Source organism: Chlorocebus sabaeus, chromosome 22 (genome assembly GCF_047675955.1).
Source record: "Chlorocebus sabaeus isolate Y175 chromosome 22, mChlSab1.0.hap1, whole genome shotgun sequence".
In the NCBI taxonomy this organism is placed as follows: domain Eukaryota; kingdom Metazoa; phylum Chordata; class Mammalia; order Primates; family Cercopithecidae; genus Chlorocebus; species Chlorocebus sabaeus.
Genome location: NC_132925.1, coordinates 89416912 through 89440323, shown reverse-complemented (window position 1 = coordinate 89440323; position 23412 = coordinate 89416912). Strand labels below are relative to the sequence as shown.

General features: G+C 57.2%; 2 protein-coding genes across 12 annotated transcripts in view; both read right to left on the bottom strand.

Moving 5' to 3' along the window:
• Positions 1-65: 65 nt before the first annotated feature.
• Positions 66-5172, bottom strand: TMEM115 (transmembrane protein 115). Its single transcript, XM_007984348.3, has 2 exons — positions 3508-5172; positions 66-861 (listed from the first exon to the last, which is right to left on the bottom strand). Exons 1-2 carry the CDS (start codon positions 4356-4358, stop codon positions 657-659), a joined length of 1056 nt encoding a protein of 351 aa, XP_007982539.1. The 5' UTR covers positions 4359-5172; the 3' UTR covers positions 66-656.
• Positions 5173-8133: 2961 nt separating this feature from the next.
• The window catches only part of CACNA2D2 (calcium voltage-gated channel auxiliary subunit alpha2delta 2), a 140480-nt gene continuing 125201 nt past the window's right edge, over positions 8134-23412 (bottom strand). For 2 of the 11 annotated variants that reach the window (XM_073010137.1, XM_073010140.1), the window contains 24 exons: positions 23242-23313; positions 22977-23051; positions 21640-21714; positions 21489-21560; positions 21335-21406; positions 21170-21231; positions 20238-20314; positions 18564-18584; positions 15836-15896; positions 13336-13433; positions 13016-13106; positions 12846-12908; positions 12598-12701; positions 12216-12314; positions 12036-12124; positions 11785-11835; positions 11475-11546; positions 11219-11371; positions 11018-11070; positions 10842-10897; positions 10565-10691; positions 10309-10417; positions 10128-10217; positions 8134-10046 (listed from right to left, as the gene is read on the bottom strand). In XM_073010137.1, the coding sequence (XP_072866238.1) occupies positions 9906-10046; positions 10128-10217; positions 10309-10417; positions 10565-10691; positions 10842-10897; positions 11018-11070; positions 11219-11371; positions 11475-11546; positions 11785-11835; positions 12036-12124; positions 12216-12314; positions 12598-12701; positions 12846-12908; positions 13016-13106; positions 13336-13433; positions 15836-15896; positions 18564-18584; positions 20238-20314; positions 21170-21231; positions 21335-21406; positions 21489-21560; positions 21640-21714; positions 22977-23051; positions 23242-23313 (1983 nt within the window). In that variant the 3' untranslated portion in view covers positions 8134-9905. Of the gene's footprint in view, positions 10047-10127; positions 10218-10307; positions 10418-10564; positions 10692-10841; positions 10898-11017; positions 11071-11218; positions 11372-11474; positions 11547-11784; positions 11836-12035; positions 12125-12215; positions 12315-12597; positions 12702-12845; positions 12909-13015; positions 13107-13335; positions 13434-15835; positions 15897-18563; positions 18585-20237; positions 20315-21169; positions 21232-21334; positions 21407-21488; positions 21561-21639; positions 21715-22976; positions 23052-23241; positions 23314-23412 lie in introns of all 11 variants that reach the window. The other 9 variants (XM_073010138.1, XM_073010141.1, XM_073010139.1 and 6 more) reach the window with 7 other exon arrangements.

Sequence of the window (23412 nt, the reverse complement as noted above, 5' to 3'; positions counted from 1 at the left end):
CTAACTTTGCAGTTGAATGTGATGAAGGGGCTGCACAAGGTGGCCTGACAAGAGCCCACGAGTCATTCATCAGAGAACTGCTTTATTGATACTGTGAGCCTGGGCTTGGCTGCCCACTCAAAGTGGTCCTGTAGAAAATACCTGGGAGCCGAAGCTGTTCTGGTCCAGAAGCAGTCACGGCCACAGCAGAGGGAAACAAATCCTGACAGGAACAGTCTTTCTGTGGATGGGCAGGGATGTGCAGCCCCAGGTCGGCTCCTGCATTTGCTGGGCCCCCAGAACATTTTTGGCAAATCCTTGCCTTGGCTCAGGGCTCTCGGCAACCAGTTTCAGATGTGAGGGCCGGCCCAGGAGCTGTGGCATCAGTGTCCCTGCAGCCACTTGCTTGGGGCTGCCAGCTGATGTACATTCTTACCTCAGATGAGGGCCTGGACTGGCCGATGCCTCAGAGGCTTCAGGCCTGGCATAGTGGTTGTCTGGAGTTGGAACCAGGTAGCAAGAGTCCTGGGTAGTGTTGGCGAGAAACAGCAGAAGGCCATGGAAAGCCCCAGCAGGCCTTCTTCCCTCTCCTCAGAGCAGTCAGGTGCCCTGGAGTAGCTGAGAGGATGTCAAGGGGGGCTCAGGAGGGGAGGTGCCACACTCAAGGTGGTCTGGAGTTACAGCGTCGAGGGAGCTGCCTCGAAGGTGATTAGACTGGATTCTGGGGCAGCCCCCTTCCCTGGGGGTGTAGGAGCTTTGTCTGAGGGCAGGGGGCTGTCTACCTTGGCCCCAGACTCCTCTTCATCATCATCCATGCTGGGCCAGACGGACTGGTCCTCCACTCTCTTCAGCCGCTCATTGAGTGCCTTCAGGGCCAGTTGCCTGGGGCCAGAGGAGAGAGGACAGGTCACTCTGGGTTTGGCCTTGGCTCATGCTCTCTGCCCTTCTGCAGCAGGCTGACTCCTCACCGTACCACCTAGACTCCTCCCCAAGAATCCCATGTTTCCCCTTCACCATGCAGAGCCTGGGACTCCCCAGAGATTGGTTTAGGACCCACTCTGCCATCAGAATGATAACCCAAAGGCTCTAAGAGTCTTCCCTCCATAGCTGAGGCACCTCCAGGGTGAGAAGGTCAGCTGGGTGTCTGCCAGACTGCCCACCAGGCCAGCCACCAGGAATGGTTCTGAGGGAGGTATCTAAGGGTGGGTGGAACTAGTGCCCTAGGGCAGATGGGTGGAATGGCAAGTTTTGGAGTTTCCAGGAGCTTCTGCCTGGGTGCGGGCATCACATCCAAGGGAAGGGTTATTTATTCTCCCCGTCTCCTGGTTAGGGGTATCTTGACCCTCCTGCCAAGGGTCAATGGGGAAGGCTGGAACTCAACACCTCCCTTGGCACTCAGCCCAGGAAGCAGGGCCAATCTGGGTAAGTCTACCCATCCTAACTGACGCTAATATTCTCCCTCTCAGAAGAACCCCCAAAGCCACCAAGGCCCTTGTTAGAGCAGGGACTTCGAGGAGCCCTTGCAAGAGGAGAAGGAGAAACAGCCCACATGGGTAGGCACAGGCCAGAGCCTACTGTTTCCACAGGGTGTATCCTTAGGGGCCCCACTTTGAGGGCAGGTGGGAAAGTCCAACAGAAGAAGGTTTACACATGTGCTTGGGACCCTGGCTGACCAGAAGGTAGAGTGCCGCAGCTGCCAGGTAACCGTTTCAACAGTGACCACTGTGGACTCCTATGCCTCAGCCTCTCTGTGCCACCAATGTGGGGACAGCTCATGTAGCCTTTCAGGTTCCAGCTGAGAACCAAAATCTACACCATGCCAGGGAACATGACAAGAGAGGCAACAAGGACACGGGTGTAGAAAGCCCTAGCACACTTCCACCCTGCCCGTCAATCTCACACGTGACAAGTTGGCATAGACAGGACAGTCCTTCCCTGCTGCTACCCAGGCTCCCATCCTGGTGATGCCCTTGCCAGTTCCATCTAAAGCCTGCCAAGGCAGAGAGCGAGTGTCACACTAGTCACTTCCTCACAAGGACCAGAGAGACAGGAAACCCTGCCTCCCTCTCCTGGTAGCCCTTTGGAGTTGGGCGTGGCCATGCAGTCAGATGTCAAAGTGGCTGGAGGAATAACCCCCACCCCCATGTAAGCTAACAACCATAAGGCTATGCCAAGAACCCGCCTCTTGACCCTCCCTTCCTCCCCACCAACCTGCTTCCCCCCCGTCCATTTTCTTGGGCCTGGGCAGAGGTTTTTGAATGTCCAGCCAACCCTAATAATCCAACACCTCTCTGTGGAGGAGGGGTCCCCACTGGCCTGGCCCCACCTGAATAGCTCTGGGGCACAGTTCAATTCCTACCAGGCCCAGCTCTCCTGGCCCCAACTTTAATACCAGCTAAGGTTAAGAGAGACTTCTGTCCTTAAGGCTTATCACCTATAAAGACCCAAGCTCTAGAGCCCAGAATTATGCTCTAGAGCATGCTGTATATACTTTTCAACACCTACCACACCTTGGGCCCATAGTGATCTGTGGCCCTTCCCCAGCTGGAACTCCTTCAAGAAAAGAATGTGTCCCACACTCAGTTCCACAGCCCAGTGGAGAGTAAATACAGGGATAACTGCAGCTAAATTCATAGAGCTTTCTGCCACGACCCCATTCACAGGTGAGCAAAAGCAGGAGCCTTGGCAATGCAAAGGACAAAGCCCGCCCCAGATTTTACTACTCAAGTAATTGCCTCAAAACACTCAATAATAATGTTGGAAATGGAGCTGTGGATCTTGTGAAAGCTGGGACCACTTTGCTGGCTCCACAGATCTGGGGGAGAGAGTAAGAGCTGAATTTAAAAAGACCCCTCCTGCCCTGGCCAAAGTGCATTTAGTGAAGAATTCAGCTGGGACTCCTGATGCTGTGGATGGCTTGGTTTATAGATAATGAAAGGGTCATCGCCACTCCCTGGTGTAGTCAGCAGGCTCCCTCAGTGGGTCATGTAGCCTGTGTCTGGTTTTGGTGACACATGCCTGCTGGAGACGGAGGTAAATGTGGCAATACCCCAAGCTTCCCTCTCGATAAATAAGTGGCAGAGAAGCACAGCATCTGAGTTAAAGCCCAGGAAGAGGACATAGCATTTGGAAACTAGAGTGGCCCAGATCACCTTTTGAGGACCCCAGGCCTCCTTCCCTGTCCCTTCCTCACAGGAAAAGTACCAGCAGGTTGCTTCTGGCTCCCAGGCCCAATGTCTAGGATTCTGAGATTCTGAGGCAAGGCCTCCACTGGGCATTCACAGCACCAAAGGAAACTGCATTTCTTGAGACTTACTAGGTGGCCACAGTGGTGAGGAAAGTGCCTCGTGGACCCCAGACACCTAACTGCTGAGTTCCTCAAGGCCAAAGACTAATTTTATTTTTCCAGATCTGCCCCAACACCTGACTGTAGGTCTCCACCTATGTACAGCAAACACCTCAACAGATGGTATGTGACTCGACCAGTATGCTCCTAGTTTGACAAGATTTTGGAAAATTTCACAGTACCTTCTCCGCTCCGCGTCTTGAGGGTCTGTGCCTGGCAGGCTGATGGTGATGGAGGATGGGGCACCCACATCGTAGCGCTTCACTGTCTTCTGGCATATCTTTACCTTCACCAGAAGGCCGTGCACCAAGTTCGCCAGCAACCCCACCACAGGCTGCAGGATCTCAGGGAAGAAAGTGGCGAAAGCAAAGTGGTCAGCCATGTCCCCTCGGCCCCGGCTGTGGCGCTGGTAGAAGCGAAGATACACCCAACTGGAGAGCAATCCGAAGCCATAGGAAGCCAGTGCTGGGCTCTGGAGCAGTGTGGCGAGCCGCAGCAGGAGCAGCAGCGCCAGCAGCAGCATGGGCATCACACTGACGCGCACCTGGGGCACTCGCAGGACCACACAGTCCCCCATGGTTTGCTTGAGTGCCACCAGGACACCACCTAGGAAGCCCAAGGCGCCGTGGATACGGACAGTGAACAAGTAGACCAGGTTGAAGGAAGCCATGTAGGTGAGGAGGTAGGCCAAGGCCCCCAGCAGCCCTACAGACACATTCACCACTGAGAAGAAGATGAGCAGCTCCAAGGCCCCCCAGAGGGGCTCCAGCAAACGCCCAGCCACCACCACCGTGGTCAGGCTGATGGCCACGTCCCACACATGCTGCTCCATCAGCCCATGGGTGGCCAGGGTCCAGATCCAGAAGTTGGGGGGAAAGAGGTAGCCCGGGGTGACCGCCAGGCAGCCTGTGTCCACGGCGAAGGAGAGCAGGTAGAGGAATAGTACCGCTGCACACAGAGCCTTCACCACCACGCTGGCGCTGGCCAGGATGGCCCCCAAGTGCTGGCGGGCGCCTGGCAGGGCACGTTGCATCTTCCCGGCGGCTGTAGACCTGAGGAAAGGGTCTGGTAGGCCAGGGGCCTCCCCGGGGCCTCGTCCCAGTCCGGCCCCGATGGGAGGCCCAGGCCCGGCCTAGTCACTGGCCTATGGCCCTGGTAAAGGATCCGCTTCCGATCGGGTGGGGCTCTGGTCCCGAGGGGCCGAGTCGGGCCTTGTCGCCGGGCCGCAGCGTAGGTCCCTCGCCCGGGACCTGAGGGAAGGCCCTGGACGGCTTCGGCACGCCCGCCTGCCCACCCTGTAGGCCCCGTGCCAGGCTAGCCTGGCTGGCGTTGATCTCAGGGCTGGGCCTCCTCCATCCACTCCGAGGCCCTTCGGTTCGCAAGGGGGCTGATGCCTAGTTCCGTACCCGAGTCAAGCCTGGTCAGCTCCCGCTGGGCCTGGCTCCTGGCTTCGACCGTACCTTTCTCCGGGGGCCGACAAACAGGGGTGCTGCGCCTGCGCGCCCCCGGCGGCAGCGGGCTGTTCTCTAAGCGCCTGTGTTCCGGCTCCTCTGCATGCTGGGATACGGAGTCCTTGGTTGCAGCCGGGGAAGAGTGGAACAGGGTTCTGGTTAGAACTACAAGTCCCAGGAGGCCATGCGCACGGATCGGTCCCGTCGTGGTGAGAGGGGACTGTGCTGGGACTTGTAGTTCTCAGGGACCGTTTTCGTCGGTTCTCAGGAGGTGGGAAGGGATGAATTAGCACCTCTAACCCCTGAAAGCGGCGGTGGGGGTTCGGGAAGCAACACAGCTCTAGCGCCCACACTTGCTGAATTCCCTGGGAAGAGTAGCTCTATTTGTGCATGTACCTCTGAGCGAGTGTGTCCTTGTCGGCTGGCGTGTGGGTGTGTGTCACTGTGTGAGAAACAGAACCTCCGTGGTCTGTTGAATGGGACCTGACCCAGGCTGGAACCCTTGCTCTGCCTTGGCGGCTGTGTTACATTGGTTAAGTTCCTGAACCTTTTTGAAACTCAGTTTCAGGGACCGTAAAATATAGATGATGACATGATCTTCCTGTCCTAATAAGTGGAAAGGGGTGTAAAATGCCAGTCCACCCTGGGTACTCAGCGAGTGTTGCCCATGTTGCCTTTGTTTGTTTTCTCCCACTTGGAAACATTTTTTGTTTGTTATTTCACGTTGCCTTTTTTCCAAGTGAGGTGGGCCTGGAGCACGAACCTAGGACTCCCTCCGGCACACGGACGAGGCTGGGCTGCCCTCAGTGACCCTCCTCCCCACTAGAGACTTCTGATCACGGCGGAGGAAGAGAGGTCTCTCCACAAGCCTGGGCCAGAAGTGTTCTGGCCCCACTTCACGCCACAGTGGCTTCTGACAGTGGTTGTGTTCTGTGTCTTTTTTTTTTGTATATTGAGTTACTTAAAAAAAAAACTGTACATATAGGCTGGACATGGTGCCTCATGCCTGTAATCCCAGAACTTTGGGAGGCCAAGGCAGGCGGATCACCTGAGGTCGGGAGTTTGAGACCAGCCTGACCAACATGGATAAACCCCGTCTCTACTAAAAATACAAAATTAGCCGGGCACGGTGGTACATGCCTGTAATCCCAGCTACTCGGGAAGCTGAGGCAGGAGAATCGCTTGAACCCGAGAGGCGGAGGTTGTGGTGAGCCGAGATCGAGATCGTGCCATTGCACTCCAGCCTGGGCAACAAGAGTGAAACTGTCTCAAAACAAAAAGCTGTACATATAATTAAAACAATTTTTGACAAAGTACTTTTATAAAGCACAGAATCCGTTCCTTTCAGCCACTGATTTCAGTGTGTGCCAAAGTGTGCATGGCCTACAGGTTACAAAGGGTGCTGATGCTTTTTTTTTCTGGGGTCTGGGTTCCCACTGGTTGCCACATCAGGGTAAGGTTGCCAGTTTTAGCAAATCAAAATACAGGATGCTCAGTCAATTTGAATTCCAGATAAACAATGAATAATCTTTGAGTATAATCATGTCCCCCCCCCCCTTTTTTTTTTGAGACAGGATCTAGCTTTGTCCCAGGCTGGAGTGCAGTGGCACAATCATAGCTCACTGCCACCTCAAACTCCTGGACTGAAGGTATCCTCCAGCCTCAGCCTCCTGATTAGCTGGGACTACAGGCACACACTACTGTGCCCAGCTAATTTTTCAAAACTTTTTATTTTGTAGAGACATGGGCAGGGGCAGGGTGGCCATCTTACCCAGACTGGTCTTTGTGAGCTCAAGCGATCCTGCTGCATCAGCCTCCCAAAGTGTTGGGATTACAGGCATTAGCCACTGTGCCCAGCCCCCAGTTTTTCAGTATAGGTATGTCCCACACAATAGTTGAAACACATCCATACTAAAAACTCGTTTATGATCTGAAATTCAAAATTGGGTGTTCTGTATTTTATCCGACCACCCTATCCAAGATTGCAGGGGCTGTTGCAGGCCATGGGAGCTGTCTTGGGGGTTGTGGATTAGACATTGTTCTGCAGCAGACCCCTGCAGAGGAGTGAGAAAAAAGTCCCCATCTTGGCTGAGGCCTGGAAGCCCCTTCATCTATTTAGCATCCAAGCCCCCCAACCCCTGGTGGCCAACTCCTCTCTAAAATCTTTGCTGGTTTTTAGCCTTCTCAGCTGGGGGGGAAAGGCTTTCTCCTCTTAATTTGCTCATCTGTGGTATGGGGATACACTACTAGTACCCACCCCAGAGATTGTGGTGAGGACTCAGCCAGGTGAGTGCAGAGTGTTGGGAGGAGAGAGAGCACTGCGGTGGGAAGGCAGGGACACGTGTTCTGGTGGTTACAGGTTATAATTCTCTCCACATGAGAAGATTGCAAAGGTCACACTGACCAGGGTGAAGATGAATTTGGGCCTAAGCTTGAGCAGATTCACAAAAACGAAGTTTGGCCTATGGCTCCATTTTAAGCAGCTGCGGCCTCAAGCTCCTCTGGACCAGGAGGGAGCCGTTGCTGCGCTTGTGGTCATGGCTTCTTGGAATAACAGGACTGGGTCCTCCAGTGCCCGGTAGGGACACTGGCTGGGTGCTCACTCATAGCTCCAGGCAGAGGACCTGTCAGGCCCTGGTGGTCTGACCAGACTGCCAGATTCACCTCCCCACTAAACCAGCATTTCTGATCTGTCTTCTTCCCTCCAGGGTCCTGGTTTTCAGGCTCTGGGAGGGTGTTTGTTTTGCTTTTTTTTTTTTTTCTCTGAGACAGTCTCACTCTGTTGCCCAGGCTGGGGTGCGGTGGCACAATCTTGGCTCACTGCAACCTCCGCCTCTTGGGGTCAAGCAATTATCCTGCCTCAGCCTCCCAAGTAGCTGGGATTACACCATGCCTGGCTAATTTTTTTGTATTTTTAGTAGAGATGGGGTTTCACCATGTTGGCCAGGCTGGTCTCGAATTCCTGACCTCAAGTGATCTGCCCGCCTCGGCCTCCCAAAGTGCCAGGATTACAGGCGTGAGCCACTGCACCCAGCCTGTTTGGCTTGTCCTTAAAAGACAGCTTTTTGAGATGATATGAGACAAAGTATGTCAAGGGCCTGGCACCTGTTAACTGGTGGAAGCAAGTATCATGCTCTGTGGTTGCCAGGGACCTGGGCTACCATGGTCTTGACCCCCAGCAGAGCACTAAGTGAGACTCTGAGGTCTTGGCCAACCGTCTTCATAGCTACCCAGTCCTCACCCCCAGGCTGATACAGTGGATGGGAACCATTTGAAGTGAAAATATGAACATTATTTAATAACTGATTTTCTGTAATAAACCATTTGAAAATATTTTACAAGGAATCACACACACGGTTATTTTACAAAGTTTCTTTTTTGTCGCTGTTGTTTTTCCGACTTGTCTGTACAAAATAGAACATAAAAAGGGCAGAGAAAAGGAAATGGCCCCCTAGTCCCCCAACCCAAGGTGAGGGGCAGCCAGGTCGGGTGGGTAATGAGAAGGATTAGACCCAGCTGGGGGTTAGACAGCTACCTGATGGGGATTGTTTTGTCTGTTTTTCTGTTTTTTAAACTTAAAATATATATTTTTCTGTGTATGTTTATTTTTATATTCTCCATTGAGCACCTGACTACACTACAGTTACACGCACGCCCCTGAAGGACACAGCTGGCATCCAGGCCGGGTGCACATGGACACCCACCCTGGCACCGACAGTGGGCATGGACCATACACACACACTGAGAAAGCGACAAGCAACATGACATTAATTAACGAAGCCATTAATTAATGCATCACCCTCCCCCCTCCTCCCAGTCCATCTGAGCCCCATCACTACATCCCCTTGCCCTCAGTTCCCCACTGGCCCCCAGGCTGGGATGCCTTTGGGGGAAATGACCAGAATGAATGGTGTGAAGAGCTGTGCCCAGGCCCCACCTCTGTGTGTGCACAGAGTGTGTGTGTGTGTGTGTTCAGCAGGGGAGGGGCAGTTTGGCCTCCTATGAGCAGGGAGCGTCTTTGTTGAAGTGGGAGGGAGATAGGGAGTGGGCACTGGCCTGAGTGTGTAAGGGCCAGATTGGGGGAAGGATGGCCCAGCCAGGAGAGACCAAGTCACCCCTGCTAAGGCAAAGAGTGATGTCTGGTGGGGTTTCCTCTGCCGAAAGGTGCAGGCAGTGGCGTGTGGTCCCACTGAGGGCCTGACACTAGTGAGAAATGGTTACAATGCGCACCTGGAGAGGTGAGGGACACTTGGAGGACACTGGTGGTTAGGGGTGGGACAGAGGATTCTTCACCCCCTGCCCCAGCATTTGGCACTGTTTGACATTCAGCTTTAGAGATGGGAGGACCAGCCAGGCTGCAGCTCAGATTAGAGGCAGGTGGTAAGCAGGAGATGGAGTGTGCAGGTGCCAACCCTCCCACCAACCCCTCGCCCTGTGTAAGGCTTTGTAAGCCCCACCCCACCCCATAGTGTGTGTGTTTGTGCGTGTGCCCAGTGGGGTATGTCTGAGTCCAGTTTCCATCCTCAAGGTTCCAGGTGTATATGGGGTAGTGTCTAAACTGATACCACTGACTATCCTGACACCCAGTGGGTTTGGGGATGTGGCTGTAGGCCTGAAAGGGGGAGGAGCCCATGGGGGCTGCCCCAGAGCCTCTCTCCTGCTAGGATTTAAGCTGGGAGGCACAGGCTTCAAACTGGCCATCTCACCTTCCTCCACTATTCTCACAGAAACCAAGTTTGGGCTTGGGTGGGGCAGAGAGGCCGGGTCAGGAGTCCAGCTGAGGCAGGGTCCCCCGGCACATGAGCCTCTAGGCAGGGCAGCAGCAGAGGCCTGGTTTTGGCACCAGTGCGTGTGGCCTCCCTGTCCCATCCCACTGGGGGGTAGCCCAGCAAGGAAGAAGGGTCTGGGGACACTTGAACAGTTCAGAGGTGAGACGTGATTTGGGTGCCAAAGACCTGCGGCATCCCGCTTTGGGACTCCCCATCCCAAGGCGCAGACCAGACTCTCAGGGCCTGGCCAGCTCAGGTCCTTCAGTGAGGGAGGGACGAGGCCCCCTAAGGTGGGGAGTGTAGGGCAGGAGGGTGGGAAAGGCGAAGAGGTCAGGTGGGGGGTGGGGTGGGGTGGGGCGCTCAGAGGCGGCGAGAGGCTTGGACGAGGACTTGAGGCTGCGGCCGGGGCGGCAGGCCCAGGAGGAGCAGCAGCTGCAGGGAGACCAGGACGCCCAGCGACGGCGGGAAGGAGGCCCCGCGGCCACAGTCTGAGGTATCTTCCTGCGGGGAGAGACAAGGAGCTGGTCGGCCTGGGCGCGCGCAAGGCCAAGGGACTTCGGGTCCACCGCCCCCTCTCCTCACCGTCGCGTTGTAGTCGAAGCAGATGTGCGGGCCTCTCCGGTATCGCGGTCTCTGCACTAGCTCACACTGCTCCGGGCCGTCCGCTGGGCATGGGTGGGGAGTCAAGGAGGCGGCGGCGGCAGGGAGAGGGCGCGCGGGGCATAAGGGGAGCGGGCGGCGGGGAGGGCGGGGGCAGGATACAGTGCGTCTCCTTCTGCAGCAGCCGGCCAGCCTCGCACTGGCTGCACAGCGGCTTCTCGGCCACCACGAAGAGAAGGTTGGTGTTGGTCAGTCTCTGCGCGTGAAACAGCCTGCGGGCAGCCCGGAAAGTCGGGCGTTGAGCTTGCCCCGCCACTGACCCGCCCCCGTACTGCAGCCCCGCTCCTTCCATCCTCCCGAGCGTCTCGCCCCATTCACAGGCTCCGCCCCTGGCCTCTGGTCCCGCCCCACTGCCGCACCTGGAGCAGTTTCCGCAGTCGATGATGGCATTGTAGGAGGCGTTTACCGAGCCGAAGTAGTACTGGGTCTGTTTCATGACGCAGCTGCTCTCGCGCGTCTCGGGGCTCCCCTCGGCCTCCGCGGGGTCTGCGAGGGCCCAGAGCGCCTCAGCTCCGCCCACAGACCTGGGCAAGGTCTCCGTTCTCCCTCAGTCGTAGGCCCCACCCTCCCCTTGGAGTCGTCTTTGCTCAGACTGGGGACCCGGACTTGAGGAGGCGCCTCCAAAGCCCTACCTACCTGCTTGGAACCAACTGTGGTAGATGAGGCCGTAGAGAAGCTGCTGGAACAGGGACCTGCAGGGCACGGAGAGGCGAGTGCAGGTGGTCAGCAGAGAACGATGCTGTGCCCTACTTCTCTTCTGAGCCCTACTGACCAGGGAGCACTTCTCTACCCACCTCCCGCTCAGGACTCACCAGGCGGCAGCAGAGGTCCACCAGGCCAGGTTAAGGAAGTCTGCAACGGTGGGCTGCAGTGGAGAGAGGGTCGTGGACTGCCACTGCTGCCCCTCGCCCTAGGTCACCCCCAGCTCTATCAAATGTCAGAGGTAGGGGGTCATCTGTGGGCAGGTCTCCCAGTCCCCCCCATCTCCAGTCCAGGCATCTCTGGGGACTCACCACAAAGACACCCCGGGGTGCAGCACCCAGGTTGCCAGGGGGCTGAGGGGCACAGGCTGCCTGATAGTCATAGGACTCCTTGCGGGTGTAGAAGGAGTTATTGTAGAGTGCCAGCATCAGGTTGGCATCCACCTCACTGAAGAATCTGCCCACCTGAGAATGCCAGGAGAAAGCCATGGTCACAAGGCTGGCAGTGCTACACCCCTAGAAGGCTCAAATCCCTACTCTCTTCTTCCACTCTGTTCCTGATCCTCACCTGGTCCCACTGATGGTTCTGGTTGGACAGCACCAGGAATCCTCCATCATCAATGAGGACACAGAGTAAGTCCTAAGAGGTAGGGAATGGGGAGGAAAATGGAGAGGGGTTGGGCCCCAGACCTTCCACCCCAGGCAGTCCAGTGGTTCAGAGTTGGGGGTATCACTCTCCCAGTCCTGGAAAGGCTGTGAAGTCAGGGTGGGGATGTTGAGACCCACAGGCCAAGGGATGTGCTGGGAGTTGCAGCTGGGACTAGGAAGTCTGAAAGTGGGATAAGCTAGGGTCCAGGGTAGGTTCAGGGCATACACACCTCATTGTTAACCTCGCAGTCCATCTCACAGTGGCTGTTGGGGCCGCACTGCTGGGCAGAGAGTGAGGACCGTAAGCCACCCACCAGTTTTCCTCCCTCCCATCACCTGTCATACATCCTGTTCCCCAGGCCATCTGCAGCTGCCCCTGCCTCCGTGTAGGTGTTGGAGCCAAAGCGGAGGGTTGGCAGGAGTTCCAGGGGACTCCAGGAAGGGCACTGCTGGGTTACTGCTCCCGCCCCTGCCCAAATACCTGCTGAGGCTGGTCTTGGTGGGTACGGTTGCTGGCTAGCACCTTGAACTTCTCAGCCCAAGCTTCTAGGTCCAGCTTGACGCCCACCACTTTGGGGGAGAGCAAGGGACCATCAGTGCTACCTGCCCAGGCAGTACCCTGTCCATTGCCTGTTTCCCCGCCTCTGTCCCAAGCATTCACCTGCTGGCCTCAGTGTGCGCCTGCCTAGGCTGAGCTCCACAGCTGTGCTGACGAGGATGCCCACGGTGTCATTCTCCAGCTCCAGAGGCCTCAACAGGGCTGGGGGTTGGGTGGGGAAGTCAGGAGTGGGGTCTGGCAGCCACACTGACCACTCTATGCTGGGTCCTACAAACCCAGGAGTCCAATCCAGGGATGACTCCAGCCCAAGCACCCAGCACTCAGGACAGTGTTTGGCACAGTCTATCCCTCTCTTCACGTCTGCCCTGCCCTCAGGCAGCCTTGTGTTGCAGAGGGGCCTCAGAGAGCAGAGCCCAGTTCTCTGAGCAGATAGGGAAGCTGAGGCTCCCTGCCTGCTACTGGGCACACTGCGGGGGACACTCACCATCCTGGTGTGGGGGCTTGAAGACATAACCGTGGTTATCCAGGCTGCGGCGGTAGAAGCTGGCATTGAAGGGCTCAGGGTTCTCTGTCCAGTCCTCAGCTGCCCTGGAGCACCCAAGCGGCAGATTGGTAGGTAAGGGGTCACTTGTCGGGGACAGTGGTCTCCACAGGTGCAAGGAGGCCTCTGGGTAGAACAGATGCAGGTTCCCTGGCAGGGGCAGGGTTTGGGTAGTGGGATAGGTCACTTACTTGTTGGGGAAGACTCGGGTGATGCCACCGTCTGTGGCAGCGAACACGGCCAGTAGGCTGTACCTGGGGGTGGCAGGAGGGTGGGGTCACAGGCCTGCCTTCTGCTGGGCAGGGCCAGGGCCTCTGGGCCCATCCCAGCCTTCTGCCCCCACAGGCTGGGTGATGCCTACGTGTTGAGATCCTGGTCCCTCCACACACGCTCTACCAGCTGCTGCGTGATGCCCGTGTCCAAGATCAGGTTGTGCAGAAGAAAGTTGTTGCCTGGAACAGGAGGGGAGGGCTGGGGGTGGGGGTGTCTTCTTGCAGCTCCCTGTCCACTCTCGCCCCCACCCTCAAGGCTCCACCAGGAGCCTCCTCCATGACCTGGCCCAGGCCCAGCCCTTAGCTTGTGCCTGCTTATTTCCACACCTCCCCGGCCTCTGGGTTCCTCTGGGCTGGCCCCATGCTGCCTGGGCACTGCCCAGAGCCAGCTGCTCTGCCAGACACTCACACTGCTTGGAGTCTGGAGTCACTTTCTCCATGAGCTCAATAAAGTTTTTCAGGAACTCGGTGTTGTTGTCTGAAGCATTCAGGTCCTTGCAGTACTCTCTAGGGATGGGGAGGGGCAAGAAGAGTGGGCTTACGGGACTGGACAGGGCAATGGGGTCAAGGCTTCCCAAAAGGCCCACCTGGCCATTCACTGAGAAGCCCAGGCCTCAGGGAGGGGCATGTGGGTTCTTCCTGGCTGCAGCTGCTACATGCCTGGCAGGCTGCTGGGGTCTGAGTCGGGGCAGAGCTGACACAAGAATGAGGGTCGGCCAGGTGCAGTGGCTCAAGTCTGTAATCCCAGCACTTTGGGAGGCCAATACGGGCAGATCACGAGGTCAGGAGATCGAGACCAGCCTGGCTAACACGGTGAAACCCTGTCTCTACTAAAAAAATACAAAAAACTAGTGGGGCAAGGTGGCGGGCACCTGTAGTCCCAGCTACTCGGGAGGCTGAGGCAGGAGAATGGCATGAACCTGGGAGGCGGAGCTTGCAGTGAGCCGAGATCCGGCCACTGCACTCCAGTCTGGGCCACAGAGCAAGACTCCATCTCAAAAAAAATAAAGTAAAATAAAAGAATGAAGGTCTGCTTCCTCCATTCAGGCAGCTTCTTTCTCCTGGGCATGGCTCTACAGAGCCTCCCATCTCTCTGGTGTAGCTGGACCCAGATAGTGCACCTGGGAAGCCCCAGGAAATGCCTGGCGGCCAGCTCATCCACCTGTATGCCCTAGAGCATTCCCGTGGGCACCAGGTGGGACCCGGGTACAAACACTGGCTTTTTGTCAGCCTAAGACCCCACCCTGCCTCTTCCTGGCTATGTGCCTTTAGGTAACTCACTCATGCTCTCTGATACTCGCTTTTTTCATCATAGCACAGAGGGTGTCAGGAAGTCAGTGGGAACATGTGGGTCCTCGGACTGGCTGTTCCCTCTGCCTGGAATGCCCCTCCCCTCAAGACCCTCACTGCGTTCAGGCTCTGGGTCCAGAGAACATGGGGCTGTGGGGCGTGAGGGCGGTCTGCTTGGGCTTGCTGCCTAGGAAGTCTTGGGAGCAATCCTTCTACTCTGATAGGTGGAGCTCTCTCTCTTGCCCGACCCCTCATTCATACCTCTGCCACCAGGGACCGCTTCATTGTCCTATATGGCACTAACTGTGGGGTTTTTGAACATGTGCCACTTTCCCAGGCTGTGGTAGGGCTCGTGGCTTGGTAAGGGCATGTGGAACTGGGTCTCAGGCCCCACTCACTCCTTGGCCCCCAGGGCCTTTGTGCAGTGTACAGCCTGCACCTCTATGCCTAGAGGCCACACTGGACACACCCAGGGTGACACCCACACGACTGTGCTTGAGATACACCAAGTCACTTGCAGACTCTCCTGTACACACAGTATGCACATTCACATTTGTGGGGTACTTCATTCACTCACCCTCCACATATTTATTGAGCTCTCCTGAGCCACAGACACAGAAATGGCAAAAACAAATAGGGTCCTTGCCCTCAAGAGAGCTTTCTCGGGGTCACGTGGGCCACACAGGCTTTTTCACACCTTCCCACATTCACTAACACACAGAGCCACCCCCACATTTATGCTTAGACTCTTACATACGTACATGGTGACTCACAAATACACACATCTACAAAGAATCACAGAGAAACTGGGTGCATGCACATAACGTGCACACACAAAGGTGAGGCATGTCCAGAGCCCCTGTGTGCTGCCTTCCAGTGACCCTGGGGTCTCTATCAGCTGCATCCACCCACCTGCCCTCATCCCAAGCCTGAGTCATGGAAGGGCTTCAGCACCCAGGGGACCCGGCCTCCCCAGATGTGGGCCAAAGGCAGAGGGTGTGTGCATGAGAACGTGTATGTACACATTGAGCATGCACTCCTGGATGGTCCAGGCCTGGGCCTGCTCTGGGCCCCGACTCCTCATCTGCTGGAGCAGCTCCTTAAAGCCCCTGCCCTCCTCCCCCCATCCCCCAAGTGAAGTACCACTTCTAGACCTGGCGCTGCCGACAGGGGCTCTGGCTGGCTCAGCCCCCAGACCCACATGAACACCGACTGACACAGGACAACGATGGGGTGTGGGGTTGGGGGGATGGGCAGGACACCACAAACCAGAGCAGCAGTTGCCTGGCAAGGGGTGGGCATGCCACAGACAGCCACCCCGGGGCCGGAAGGGCTCCTGCCTGGTTGCCTGGGAGGGCAGAGAAAGTCAGCAGATGAGTCTGGAGACTTCCTGCCCCGGCCTGGTGGGAGCTAGGGCTGTGAGGCCGCCAGCCACTGCTGCCTGGTGCGGTACATGGCCTGGGTATGCACACAGCCGTGCATACCGGGCAATGTATGGGGGCCGGGGGATGACACTGCACAGAATACAGTCACACAGAGCTCCAGGCAGCAGTGCAGGGGGTGGGGCCGGGGCGCTCAGGGTAGGGGAGGACACCTCAGCAAGGCCACACGCAAGCTACCTGGGAGCAATGAAAACATGTCCTTCAGACTCAAAGCTGCTGGGGAGCAGGAACTCAAAATCTGCAACAGAAACGGGGGGTTATCCGGCGGGGGTTGGGGAGGTGGGAGGCCAGGGGGCTCAGAGCTGACGGGGCTGGAAGGACAGGGGAGAGGGGGGCTGGAGGGAGGGGGAGACACCAGCAAAGAGGAAACCCGCCATTTCCATGTCCAGGAGCCAAAGAGAAGGGACGGGCAGGGAGGGTAGAGGGCCTGTGGAGACTACAGCATCGCAGGAGGAGGGCAGTTATAGCCAATATGTTGCCCGGGCCTGGTCCTCTGTTGGCAGTGAGTCCCTTGGCGTGGCTGTATATGCTTCCATACGGCTGTATAGCACATATACACAGACACACACACACACATATATATACACACACTGCTATATATATGCATGGTCTGGGGGAGGCGCCAGTCTCGCTCTTATCACATCCATAATGGAAAAAACCGCATGCTGAGCTTCCTTCGCCTCCAAAGAGGCTTTGAGGAAGGGAATTGGCTTTTGGCTGCGGATTTTTATCTCTCTTTCTTTGCTGCAGCTGTTTGCGTTTTGGTAGGTCTTGCTTTTGTTCTGTGTCAGGCATCAACATGGCCAAACCGAGGGGGTTTCTCACGGGCACAAACAGTCCAACCAGAGACAGGCGGGGACAGCTGAGGGTATGCTGCAGTGCATTGTGGGGGGGGGGGGGGCTGGTGGTCCTCCCTGGGCCAGGAGGTGAAGGGAGACCCTCAAAGTGCCAGGGACTGTTCCCACAGTGTGTGAAGAAAGTCTAGGGCGTTGGAAGGAGTGCTGCTGGAACCTGTGTACCTGCTTCCCTTGGCTGAGGGTGTGGAGACGGGCTGGGTCTCCATCCTTACTAAAACTTGTCTGGGCTCCAGGCAGCCATGGGGGCTGCTAGGGCTCCAAAGACGGCATAGGGCTGCTGTTGAGGCATCCCCAATTGGGCCTGTGCCCTGGGCTTATGAGCTGTGCATGTGTGTGTGAGTGAGCATGCATGCACTGAGTGTGTGTGTGTGTGCCTGTGTGACTATCTCTGTATGGGTTTGAGAGTGAACCTAAGGATGTGGCCACTGGGGCTCCTCTATGGCCTTTCTCTGCCCAGCTGGACTGGCCACCTTGCTGGTCTGCACCTGGGAGGGGTCCCTCTGCTCTTGGCCTCACTGTGGGTGGTCCACCTTCTTAGCCTGTCTCCACTTCTGAGCTCTCTTTTGCTCCCAGGGCTTTATTTGTATAGAAGAGGGATTGTCCCTGCTCCCAAATACTCCCATAATGCACTGCAAGATTCTGGGGAGGGGGCACTTGGGGTGCTTGGAGGGGCTGGGCAGTCACTGGTTGGACTGTTCCTTCTGATAGGACTGTGAGGCAGGGTCTGGACACAAGCCGATGGGGAAGGGGTTAGGGGGAAGAGGAGGAGGAGGAAAAAGAAAAAGGAGGGCGAAGGAGCAGGGAAGGAGACTATGCTATGTTGTCATTGTTACCAATGCCCTGCATTTCTGGGGTCACTGGGTGGGATGTGGTAGGGTGGGGAGAAAAAGACAACTCAAGTCAGTGGGAGTAAGGCACATCCCCCACCCCCGCCCAGGCCATCAGAGGTGGCTCTGGCCCCTTTATCCCCTTTGCCCCTGGGCTTCTTGGGTGCCCCTGCTTCCAGGTCATGGGGACATCCCCTTGTGGCTCTCCATGCCCCATCTGCCCACGGGTTCCCTGGGAGAGGTGGTTCTCTGAGACCTTTGTAATGCTGTCCTCTCTCACTCCCCTTACTCTCTGCCAGGGTCTAGGGGTTCACTACTGTTCACTACCCACCCTTCTAGAAGTCTCCTTGGCTTAGGCACCCCAGCGTGCCAGAACCTTTCCTTTCATACCCAGCCTGATTTCCTCCAAACGCCTTTGCTGGCTCTTAGAGTCTAGACAGATCCCATTCCATCCCTGTCCAGGCCCCTGGTCCCCAAAGCTGGCTTTATTTCCCCAGGGAAACAGCTTTTCCATACTGCCGAGCCACCCCAGGGCTTAGCAAAGCCTCTGGGAGCAGCGGGCTGGTGGGACATGGGGACGTCAGCACCTATGTCAGTGCCCAGGAGGCACAGGTCAGCCCTGCTCTCCAGTGGCCTAGGTGCCTGCCCTATGCTGCCCTCTGGCCTCAGCATCAGGGCGTGAGGCTTCCGAGCCTTCTGCCTCCCTTCTTGGAGGACTGCCAGCTTCTGGAGCTACTGCCAGAGATCAGAGAAGGGAGAGCTTCCTCAGAGTAGGCCTTGTGGGCTGGCCCTTTCCCACAGCTTCACATGAGCCCCACTAGGGGCTGATCTACCCCTGCATCTCAGGCCTCCTGCCCTGCTGAGTGGGAGGTGGTGGAGAAGCATCCAGGCTGTCCCTACTGTTGAGTTGTCTCGGAGGGACAGAGAAGGTGGGGGAGGCAGGGGCCTTCCCAGAGAGAGTGAGGGGTCCAAGGAAAGGGTGCAGGCCCTGAGAACACGCTGGAGAACACCCTGCAGGCAGGACCAGAGGCACAGGCCACTGGCTCTCATAGGGGCTAAGGAATCAGAGGAAAGGCAAGAACTAGAGGAGCCAGGGGGATGCTGGGAGGGGGCCCTGGAGAGCAGGGGTTTGGCTGGTCCTGGGCAGGGAGGGGGGCAAGCAGGGGCGTGAGGGTGGGAGGGGTGGGGAGAGGAGGGTGCACTGGTTCTGAATATACTTGCCCTTCAGTTTGCTGATTGGCACTGGGACAGTCCACCAAGAGAGAAAGCGAGGAAAACAAAAACAACACAAACACAAAAACAAACGAAAAGGGGGAGGGAAAGGGGAGGGGCACAAACAATATTTTATTCAATGGCTGTTTGAATGAAAATATTGTGTCTCATCATCATACCGAAAGGAAACTTCTTGCAAAAAACGACATGAGAGAGAAAGAGAGAGCGAGAAAACTCAAAGGAGATGAGCCCCCAGTCGGCCAGGCAGGTGGGGGGCGCGCGGTGGGGCCGGAGCCCCAGCCTCCCTCCCAGTGGCCTCGGGCATGGTGGGCAGGCAGGGCCACAGGCTCTAGAGACTCTCTCAGGAGAGGCCCAGGATGAGCAGGGCATGCAGGGGTGAGCCACAGGCAGAGGACTGGGAGAGGCAGGGGAGGAAGGAGGGGGGCCAGGGAGAAAGCGGGGAGGGGGAGAGAGGAAGGGGGATGGGGAATGAAGGAGGGAGGAAAGAAGGTGAGGAGGGAGCCAGGAGGCAGAGCAGAGGGAGTGTGGGGAGTGGGACTGAGGGAGAGAGGAAGGGAAGGTGCTGGAGTGGGGAGAGTGGGAGGGAGGGAGAGTGGGGGAGAGAGAGAGAGGAGGTAAGCAGGAGAAAAAGGGAGATAGAGGAGATGCAGGGAGAAGAGAAGGAGGGAGACAGGGAAGAAGAGAGAACAGCACGTAAGGGAGGGAGGTTGGATGCAGAGGGGAGAGAGGTAGGAGGTGAGAGGAGGAGGATGAGAGGGTAAGTGGGAACTGGGTGAGGATAGATGAGGAAAGAATGGAGAGGAGGGGGCAGAGAGAGAGAGAGAGGGACCATGGGAAGGGGGCACCATAGAGGGAGAGAGCTGAACAGGAAGAGGAAGAGGGGAGGGGAGGGAGAAAGAGGGGAGAGAGGGGGAAAAGGGGGGAGGGGGGAGGACGGGAAGGATGGGAGGGAGAGGAGGGGAAAGAGGGGGAGGAGAAGGGGAGGAAAGGAGGGGGAGGAGGGGAGGGGGAAGGTAAGGGGAAGAAGGAAGGAATTGAGGGGAGGGGGAGGAGGTGAAGGGAAGGGAGAGGAGGTGGGGGGAGGAAAGAGGAGGGGGAAGGTAAGGGGAGGGGGAAGGTTGGGGGAGGGGGAAGGTGGGGGAGGGGGGATGGTGAGGGTGGAGTAAGGGGAGGGGAGGGGAAAAAAGGGAGGGGAAGGGGAGGGGAAAGGGAAGCGGGTGAGAGGGAGGGGAGGAGGAGGGGGAGGAGAAAGGGGAGGAAAGGGGGGGGAAGGGAGGGGGGAAAGGAGGGGAGGGGGAAGGGGGAAGGAGAGGGGAGGGGAAAGGGGGAAGGTAAGGGGAGGGGGTGTCTTCCAAGAATGCAGCCCCCAGGTGTGTGTGGGGCAGGCAGGCTAAGAAGGGAAGACACGGAGTAGGAGAAACCAAAAACAGCAACCTCAACAGAAACCATGAAAGAATGGCCTGGAACCGAATCTAAGAAAAGGCAAGCATGCAGATTTCCACAGACTTTCAAGGTGCCCCAGCCTGCAGGCACCTGAGGGTGGGCAGACTGGGCAGGAGGGACTGCCTCGCCAGCAACTGGCGCTGGCTGTGCTGCCTGGGGCCGGCTGGGGTGTGGGGCAGAGGCAGGGTGCAGGGTGCAGGCAGGGGCCGGGCCACTTACACTTGACCTGCAGGATCTGGTCACTGAGATTGGCTTGGAGGTAGAAGGTGCTGTAGGGTGGGAGCACCAGCCCCAGGCTGAGGGGGGAGAAGCGCAGGTCATGGCTGGGGGAGGCGGGTCACACTGGCACCCCCTCTCCATGGCCTTGAAGTTGGGCAGAGGTCCCAGCTGCGGCATCCCCTCCTCCCACCACCAGGGGCTCCTCTACCTGCTTAGCTGCGGGAGGTTCATGGTCTAGGGGCTGGCACCCTGGAGGCTCTCCACTTCTAACTCTCCTGGAGGCCACCAGGCAACCAGCCCCAAAGCAAATCCGAACACCATCTCCCCTCCCAGCAGCCTCTCACAGCAGCCCCCTGCCCAGCCAGCTTCCCTCTGACCCACAAGGGGCAGATGCTGCCGTGAGCTGGCTGCAGTGCCAGTGCTGCTGTGGGAGTGGGGTCACCAGCCCCCAGATACCCAAAGCCAGTGGAAAGCAGGGCTGGCGCAGATATGGTGGTGGGTGAGGGGTGGCAGTTGTGGGCTGGCATGGGCTGTAAGGATGCCCGGCATTTTGGGATGGACTAGCTGTGTGGGGCACGCAGAGGTCAGCCTGCACCGACCCAGCCTGACACACAAGGGACCCGCTCTGCCCTGAGGCTCTGAGGCAGGCTGAGAGCAGGCAGTGAACGTGCCAAAGGCAGTATCCTGGGTGCAGATGGCCGTAGTGATGAGGAGACTTTGGATGACCGTCCTGTGCTCTCAGACCTGCTGCTTGTTCCTTAAAGGCCAGGGAGTCTCTTGGCAGACTAAGCGTCCCAGGGTGAGTAGTGAGCAGCCCTGGCCACTGGTCCCCCGCTGGGATGGTGGTCACAGTGGGAGAGGGAGGGGGCAGCTGGGCTCAGATTCTGGGGCCACCCCACCCTCTCTGCCCACCCAGCCCTGGCCTCACTTACCTGTAGTTAGTGCTCCTTATGGGCACCCAGGTGTAGTTCCGTGTCACCTCATCTATGTACCTCTGGGAGAGGGGGCTGGGTCAGGTACTTGGGCTAGCAGGCAGGGGGCAGTGGGGTAGGAGGGTGCCCACCCTGACTCCCTGGTCCCCAGCCCTGCCTCCTTACCTCATCCAGGGACTTGACCAACGTTCTGATCTGCTTGTGGCCCTTGTTGCCATCAATCATGCTCCGACGGATCTGGAAGGGCCAGAGATGTGAGGGGCAGGGCCCCTACACTCCTCTGCTCTGTCCCCCACCCCTTTTCTCCTCCTCTCCTTACCTCTTCCTTGTTCTCATCCTCCAGCTCCGCATCTAGGAAGTCTAGAGTCACAGGCTCCCGGAAGTTGGTGGTCTGTTGGAGGCAGGGTGGGGAGTCAGAAGTCCCCATTGTAGAAGGTTTGCCCACCCTCCAGGTCACCCATCTGGCTCACCTGGGGCTTGAGATTGGGGTGCAGCAACACGTAGCCGTTCAGGTCAATGGCAAACACATAGCCGTTGGCTCCAAGCTGGAGGCACAGATTGGGGGCTCAGGGTCTGGAGGGATGGACTGGGGTTCCCTGGGTTCCAGAGTTCTTCCCTATTTGGTCTTCCACCGCACTGAGAGATGCTGTTTGCCTGCCTTGGGCTAAGGGTCCCCCATGACATGTGGCCCTAAGTCTGTCTCTTCAGCCAGGCCTGCAGGCGGGTTGCCCCTTGTGCACCAGCCCTTGCCAAGGCTAACCGGCATGTGGGCTGCTGCTCTGCAGTCCTCATCCTCTTCCCCTGATTCTTATGAGCTGTCAGTCAGCCTGACCTCTCTGCCTCCACCGGTCCCACAGGGCTGCTGCTTCTGTACCCCTGTGGCCGTCCTCTAGCCACTACTGCCCCTGATTTGTGCCTCGTCCTTGTTCCCATGTCAAGAGAGAGCAGCACGATGAGTGCACCCTTGGGAATCCTACCTGGGGCTTCCCTTCCAGGTGGAAGGGAAGTAGGAGTGAGACCAGGACCTAGCCCTTACCTCCTCTAGTCAGTTTCTTACTGTACCTGGAGGCCAACTGCCACAGCCCCTGCCCGCTCAGGACCAAGCAGGGGCTTTACGGGGCTCAGGCTTAATGATGCTGTTGTACATACCACACCTCTCCCCATTCCACAGGCGAAGACGCAGACTCCCTGACCGCAGGCGCTGGGCCAGCCACATTGCCATCTTGCCCCTACCCTGGTTTATGATTGTTTTTCACCTTTGGGCCCTTGGCCAGAGAATTCCCTTTGCCTCCAATGTATGCCATCCCCTCCTTTCCTTTCTGCCCGGGACACTCCTACCTATGTGCATGGGCCAAGTCTGGCCTGCTGCCCATTACTATATGGCCATGAGCTAAGAATGGTTTTGTTTTTAAATGGTTAGAAAAAACATCAAAGGAAAAATTCTATTTTGAAAATTATCTGAAATTCAAATATCAGTATCCACAAATAAAATTATATTGGAACATAGCCATGCCCATTTGTTTATGTTTTGTCTGTGGCTGCTTTTACAATACAACAGTGCAACCAAATAAGAGATGGGTATTTAAGTCTGCAAAGCCTAAAATATTCAGTCTGGCCCTTTACAGAAGTTTGCCAACCCAAGGTCACCTTGCTCTAGACCCAAGGTCACCTCCTGGGGAAGCCTTCCCTGACCCCCTGAACTCAGAGGTCTCCATGGAGGCGCTGTAATACCCATCAGTCTTCTCTGCTGAGCCTGCCTGCGTCCACATGGGAGGCAGGGTAGGCGGATGGGCGGGTGGATGCTCACCGTGTAGTTGGGGGTCAGCCTCTTGATGTCATTCAGAGCCACATCAATGCCCATCACGCCCAAGATCAGCTGGTTCTGGGAGCAGAAGCATGGGGGGCTCTGCAATGTGCTCAATTCCATGGGGAACCACCCTCCACAAGGCCTTAAGCTGCTCTCACAGGCAGTGTGAAGGCCTGCCCTGCCCCTCCTCCACCCCCAGACCTGCTGTGGGCGTGCCCATCCCTCTCCAGGCACACCCATAGCCCCAACCCTCCCCTTTCCTCACCTTCTTTTCCCCAGGGCCATCCTGTGTCAGATTGAAAACAGGGAGGGTCCCTGTTACCACCAACCCTAGTCCCTAAAGGGAGAAGAAGATGATGAAGTCACCTGTGGCCAGCACTGACCCCAACCTGAGTGTTCAGAGCAGGGGCTCAAGTGCAGGCCACCTCTTTCTCCT

Coding starts and splice junctions, on each gene's coding strand:
- TMEM115 (XM_007984348.3), bottom strand. CDS start 4,358: ATGCAACGTGCCCTGCCAGGCGCCCGCCAGCACTTGGGGGCCATCCTG. Junction 862..3,507: donor CAAGACGCGGAGCGGAGAAG/GTACTGTGAAAT, acceptor CTCTGGCCCCAG/GCAACTGGCCCTGAAGGCAC.